At 36.8% G+C, this 7173-nt stretch overlaps 1 protein-coding gene across 1 annotated transcript; it reads left to right on the top strand.

Moving 5' to 3' along the window:
- Nucleotides 1-568: 568 nt before the first annotated feature.
- znf706 (zinc finger protein 706) lies at nt 569-4161 on the top strand. The gene is made up of 3 exons (XM_020634715.3): nt 569-718; nt 2921-3069; nt 3276-4161. Exons 2-3 carry the CDS (start codon nt 2935-2937, stop codon nt 3369-3371), a joined length of 231 nt encoding a protein of 76 aa, XP_020490371.1. The 5' UTR covers nt 569-718; nt 2921-2934; the 3' UTR covers nt 3372-4161.
- The last annotated feature ends 3012 nt before the right edge of the window (nt 4162-7173 follow it).

Below are 7173 nucleotides of genomic sequence, written 5' to 3'. Positions count from 1 at the left end.
AAGCCTGGCCCTAACATGCATTATTATGGACAGCAAAAACATTATAAAGCAGTAGGCCTAAATAAAGCATAGCTTAAAGCAAAGCCTTTTATAAGCAGAGATAACAGTCTGCTTTGATATAATTCTGCATAACATGTTTCTTCATGAAAATAATTTCGTTATTATATTGATATGTAATTACTAAACTCAGTCACCGGGGGGCAACCTTTCCCATGTCATGTATCTGTATTGAGCAGTTTAGCATAGTCTGACAGTACTACCACTGCATTGATGGGCCCCTCCACGGTCGTAAACAAAGGGTTAAAAGGCTACCTCAGTATGTCCGTGGGGAATTTAATTGTTAATTTATTTTCCTTCTAATGCTTTGCAAAAACAGTGCATTGTAAGATCAGAACGTTTCTTCTTACATCACCTATTTAACAAAAAATCAAAATAACGATAGCTGTCCTGCTTTTTCTTTATCTGCCTTTCACAAAAATTGCGGTTTGGAGAAGTGTTCCTCAAACATGTACTATCTTTCATTAATCTTTAAAATTGGCGAACTCTAAACATAGAGGTAGGCCTACGTGTTTTATTAATGAACCTTAATGTTTGCCACTGAAGCCGTATCTTCCGAGTGTCCTTAAACGCAGCAGTCTCCTTCAGCTGTCTGAGAACTGGGCAGCTGTCACTTGATTTTGTGTACCCGGCTAACAGACACGTATTATTGTTTTAACAGGTAAGTTTTTTTCCATTTTGTAGTTTTAAAAGCTTAAACATGTCGCGGACAGTTTAAATGTGTGACTCTACCCACAGTCTTTATGAAATAATCGTTGCAAGGTTAGCCGGTAAGCTAACACAGTTTAGCAGAGAGAGCTGAGTGTAGCATGTAGCTAGGCTAACCCACGTTATTTTGCGTTATTGTCACCTAGTGTTCAGCTCCGGATTAAAGATGGAGAATTAGTGGTAAGGAAAACAAACCGGACTCATCTTCCTGGATCTGACCCAGTTGTGTTGTAGGTTGTAATGCACTGTCAGGTTTTATCCCGAGTAGCCAAACAGGACATATTTTGCAGCACTCAAAACAGGTCCGGAGAAAGGTATATTTCATTTATAACCAGGACCACTTATTTTACTGTTAAATTAATAATCTTTCTTTATTTTCTCGTTTTGCATCTTAAGATCTTAAAATATTTAGCCGTGGAATGACTTCTACCACCTCATGACATTTTATTTCCCTTGTTCTAAGCACCAAAAAAAATAGTGAGAAATGTCAAGACATCCAGTGTTGTTGACATACATGTTCTTCGCGAGTGTAAGCAGATTAACCACACTGTCATGCGCTAACCAACGCTACTAATTAAATAATATACATTGCTGACCAACACCATATTATTTATAGAGGTTGCTAGTATAGCAGGTCTATATTGCCAACAGGCCACAGAGGTCCCTACACCTTCAGGGTTATCCTCTTAATGAGAGTGTGGTCATTTTAACTGTTTAGACACCAATTCAGTGTATTAAGAGGTGAGTAAGGTGCTTAAGGTGATATTTATGGACATTATTACCAAAAATGAACTCCATAGCTTATATTTGCCCTTAGGCCATTTAACAGGTTAAAGTAATAATGATAAATTGTATAACACCTTTCATGTAAAGATGCAGGCAAAAGTGCAAAAAAACTTAAAAAAAAAAAAAAGTCTGAACAGGTGATCCCATTGTCTCTCTTTTAGGTAACATCCTTTAAAGTGACAGATGTCCTGCCTACTTAACCTAACTTTTACCAGTATCCCCTTTAACCAGTGGTTTGCAACTAGTCTGTACCCATCACCAACTCCTTTTGTGAGCAATCCCAATCCAAATTTCAGATTTTTTTTTTTTTTTCAATCAATGAGATTTATTTAATGAAAGATTGTGCTGTTTGTACCTCAGACAGTACAAAATGTGTGACAGAACAAAGAGACCAAATAAAACATACGTGTTTTAAAAGTGCGTCATGGACTTTTTGACACATTTTTTTTCCAGGCACACCTTTGTGAACCACTGAAAAGAGCTTTAAGACCGACCCACAAGTTGAGAACCACTGCCCTAAACCTTCAGATTCAAGGACTGATCTTATTGTGGATAAGAGAAACTGCTTTCTTAGACCAGGCAGTAATAAATGATGTGTGAATGGGTGCCGACAAGAGAGAACTTGTATCCCTCCCTCCCCGCTTACCACTCCCTTAAAAAATCTCAATTGCAAATAAATCTGTAACAACCTGTCAAACCTGGTCCTGTTCCAAGAAACAGGCTTACTACCTTGCCTGTTAAATCCTGCAACTGGTCTCCTCCCTAAATGTCTTACATTAAATAACCCTCTACTACTTTCATGTAATTCTAGGCATTATGGCCCTAACTGTGTTTCACCTGGAGCACTTTCTGTTGAAATGTATGTGACATTTTATACGCGTGAGATTGATAGACCTATGTTTTATTATTTGTTGCGTTGTGACTTCTTTTCCATATGTTTACTTCAAGGTTGAAACTCAGAAATCTGGATTTAGTCAAATGTTGAGTTGCCTGTCTTCAAGGGAATTGCCAGATGATATGTTATAGAGTAAAGAATAAATGAACATCAGATTTTTTTTTTATTATCTGCAATGCTTCTTTAACCAAACATAATACATCATCAAATTCCCGTCATTAACAAAGTCTTTGGTGATAGTATTATTTGAGAAACCCCTTGTGAATAAAATGATACAGAATGAGTTTAAGCTGCACCTTTCCTGTCAAAAAGTAACCTTACATTTTCTTGTATGCATTCCTAGAGGGACTATTAATGGGTTTTACTAACAGACATGTTTATAGATGTGTATCAACAATAATGAAAAAGAGATCTGTGTCCACAACACTGATGTACAACGGTGACCATGAATCCCTTTGTCCTCCTCATATTTAGGCTTTACCACCACAATGGCACGTGGGCATCAGAAGATTCAGTCTCAGCAGAAAAATGCAAAAAAACAGGCTGATATGAAGAAGGCCAAGGGTCATGATCAGAAGACGGCAGCCAAGGCAGCTCTTGTGTTCACCTGCGCTGTGTGCAAGGTGAGTAGAGAGTCAAAACTGACCTAAAATAATAAACTGAGTCAAGGTTGGGGAAATGCTTTTTTCTTCTTAAATTTGTTAATTCTTCTGCCATTTGGTCCTTTTTGGTTGATCACTTAGAATTTGTATTTACATCCAATTACAAGACTTTTGCCATTTCCTGAAGTACAACATCGTATTTTGCTGGATATCTATCCGTCCTGCAGTCTCAGATGCCTGACCCGAAAACCTTCAAGCAGCACTTTGAGAGCAAACACCCGAAATCCCCTCTGCCCCCGGAGTTAGAGGGAGTGGAGGCATAAACGGTCACACTGGATACCAAACTGAATTCTTCAAGGCCCAGCACCAACTCTACACTCGCCTCAGTCTGGCAGCATCAGATGATTCGATGTAACCAACATGAAGCTGTTATCTTAATTAAGGCTTTGAATGAGCCAGGTTTTCCTTGATGCAATGCTTCCTCTCATCCAGTCCGGTCTTAGCTTGTGTATGAGAACACTGGACATGAATGAGGCTGTCAGTTCAGGAGCGATGAAGACCTGTACAATCCAGAAACAGTCTACTCTCAGAAAAGACTCCTCACTGCTCCAATGTTTTGTGCTCATAAAAAAATATCTTGCTGCTTGTTGTCTTAATCTGAAACTTGATGGTCCTAATGTCTGATAAAACCTTCAGAACAAATTTACCCCATGAGAATTAACTCAAAGTGTCCTAAAATAAAGCTCAGTTTTGGACTGGATGGGAGAATTCTAATTTGCTGCAGTAAATGCAATGAAAATCGTGACCTCATCTATTTTAGCTTTGAGTATTGAATCAAAATGAGGCAGTGAGATTTTCTTTCATACTAAATATGGTACACCGCCACAGCGCTGTCTGCCTTGTTCTGCTACTGTAATCTGTCATCTAGCTAATCCTAATTTCATGTTTGCTAACAAGAATGTGAAATTTTGCTATAGCCGTTTCCGAGATGCTAAATGAATTGTCAATTGATAACATTTTACGGGAGCTTGTCAGCAACATTTTTATGCCTGGAAAATGAATGTATGCTCCAATGATGAATTATAGCATTTTATTAAATTTTACTTTGTTGTATTTCTGCTTTTCTTGCATGTGTTTTTTTTTTTTCAGGGAACACCAAACTTTGAGATGTTTGTAGGTTGAATGACAAGTTTGAGTCCAAGTTAAAGTCCTTTATTAATGAAGCAGGTTGGATATAAAACCTTTACTTTGCAGACTCCATATAACAATGCTCAAACCATGAAAATTAAAAATATAATTGCTAGAGTAAGGCAGAATCTATAACTTAAAAAGGTCGTTTGTGACACCAGCTGGTGCAAATATGTTGCAATCTAAAGGAACAGAATGGAAAATATATATATATAGTAAAATAATTTACAATACTCTGGTAGAGGATCATTTTGCAGAACAGACACATTTTAAATAGATACTGTGATTTTTACTAGTTAATACAATTGAATAATGTGAAATGTAAATTTTGTCCAGTCAGCTTGTTAGAACTATGTTTTACTGTTAATATTACAAGTGCTTGTTGACATGTTTACTTTTACTAGCATTTTTAAATTGACACAATTTCTATGCAGCTCTGTGGAAATAGCCATTATAATAATTATATACTGTGTTTTAGCCACTTTCAGAGCCTTAATATCTGGCTGAAAGTAAGACCAGAAGACTCAGAGTATAATTGACAGCTGTCTTGGACATTATCCTAGGAGGTGATGTAAATAATAAATGATCCATCAATTGGACAGAATATTGATCAGACTAATGATATACATCTCATTAAGCTTGAACATTTGCTGCAGTTGTAGTTTTCAACAGCTGATACCAGCTGGCATTTCAGGGAAATAATCTCCAATGTGCAGGACATTATGCATTACATATATCAACAGTCCTGCAATGTGGGTGCAACTTTTGTATACAACATAAAATGCAAAACAGAAGTTAAATTATGTTTTTCTTAACATATGAAGTCAGTCAAAATGAAAGCATCGAGCTGATTACTATTTTAAGGAAATACCACTTTACAGAATAGAACTTTGACGCAAACATGAACACCAGTGCCAAATACAAAAATATATTCAAATTGTAATACAATAAATACCTCAATGGTGCAATGTTGGACATGATACTAGCTTTTATTAACGCCCTGTATTAGCCAAACTGCTGACAGCAGGAAATGACTCAAACTTCTGCGCTGTGTGTCTCATTAACACAAACAATAAATCCTGTTTGAACCCATTACTCACTTGACCAGCTGTAAATCTAACAATAAGCTCTCATTTCCTTTGGCCACTTTTCCCCTGCCATGATGGATGCATCAGATATTCTCAGACTCTGACTCAGTGACAGAAGAGATGTATTGTCCTGTTATACACAGAAGGAACAACCATGGAACTGTGTTTACTGATGTACATGACAGATGGATACACACACAAACACACACACACACTTATGCAAGATATCCTTTTTTCCACATCTGCCTTGCTGGAATTTAGAAATGGTCGACCAGGAAATATAAGGCAGATAAGCTCTCACACAAAATGAATCGGGCTGCATGTATTTAGCAATATAGGAATTAGTAATATTAACAAAAGCAATATATTATCTTTTTCCAGGCGCATGTCTCACTTCGATGAACAGACAAAGGCAAACTAAGTACTGCTCTACCTTCACTGGTAATTCATTTAGACCAAATCAGAAAACAATAATTGTTAATATATATTTCTATCTCTTTACCTCCTTAGAAAACTCCATCAAAAGAAAACTGATTTAGACACACCATGTTTTTCCACAACATGTTTTCGCTGGAATTACTGATTATACCTCCAGTTCAATTTCTATTTTTACTAAGACTTAGCAACTGGGTGTTTCCAGTGTTTGTAGTTTGTTTCTTAAAGTAACATTTTGTGATCATCACTTTCATTCATATTGCATCATCTGCAGCTGGAGGTTTCCATGAATATCTCTCGACTTTCCCATTGCATCAGTAGAACACTTTTTATTTACTATTAGCATCATAACCTTTTTACAAACGTATCTGCTTTGAAGGAGGGCTGTTGTGCCTTAATGGGCCTGACTACGAAACTTTTCTGCCTGACAGTCTACAACCTTTGATGAAACTATTTTGCCATATGTCTAGCAAGAAAGACCAGTTGACATTGTTGTGTGATAAGCTACTCTAATAAATCACTGGTTGCTAATTGCAAGACCTGTGGAACTAGATAAATATAGATGGTGGCTTGATAGGCTACTTGGGGGCAATGGCTCACAACTGAAATTGCTCACCTAATCATAGTGTATAGTTACTTTGAAGCCTGGAGAAGGAGAATATTTACTTCGACAAGCCTAGGATTTAAACACAATTTAAATGTATATTGTTGTATTTAATGTATGTTCAGGGTTATATACTGTGTGACCTGTCAGACAGGCTCAATAGATTTGACCACTGATATGTCTAAACATAATTAACATAACTTGCTATTAAAGTCAAGTGTTTTCTCACTATTTATTTACTACATTAACAGACTTGCTGATTACTGTGTGTGTAACACATATGGTTCTGAATTGTCTATTTGCATATACTAATCATCAATTTATGGTAGTAGTAAAACTGAACTCAAAGGGCTGGCATATGGAGCTTTGTCCATCGACGTATGCCCAGATACCAAGTTTCCATAGCAACTACTAGTATGTAGGACACTTGTGCAGTGGAGATCTAGAGCGAGACCCCTCTCACTTCCGGGTTGGATTTGGTTCGTCCTGGACATATTTATCGATTGATTTTGTTGAACTATAAAGCGGTATATAGTTTTCTGTCCCTGCTTTGTGAGAAATCCGTTTCTAAATCTATAATTATCTGTAACATTTAGAATCGTTCTGAAAACGCTAAGGACAAAATATATGAACTACATGTCCCACAAGTCTTTGCGGGCGTTGCTGTACAAACCCTTTTTCACGTTCTTGAAATAACACAATTAAAGCTATACACTTAACATGGCTTAACATAATTCTTGAATGTAAAACATGTAACAAAGTTTAAAAATGTTTCATGTATCCACTCTCTACGCTTAAAAAAAAGCCTGA

The sequence above is a fragment of the Labrus bergylta genome, chromosome 19, assembly GCF_963930695.1.
Source record: "Labrus bergylta chromosome 19, fLabBer1.1, whole genome shotgun sequence".
Classification (NCBI taxonomy): Eukaryota; Metazoa; Chordata; class Actinopteri; order Labriformes; family Labridae; genus Labrus; species Labrus bergylta.
The sequence above is the reverse complement of the archived record's forward strand: the minus strand, read 5'-3'. Positions and strand labels throughout refer to the sequence as shown.

Coding starts and splice junctions, on each gene's coding strand:
- znf706 (XM_020634715.3), top strand. CDS start 2,935: ATGGCACGTGGGCATCAGAAGATTCAGTCTCAGCAGAAAAATGCAAAA. Junction 3,070..3,275: donor TCACCTGCGCTGTGTGCAAG/GTGAGTAGAGAG, acceptor TCCGTCCTGCAG/TCTCAGATGCCTGACCCGAA.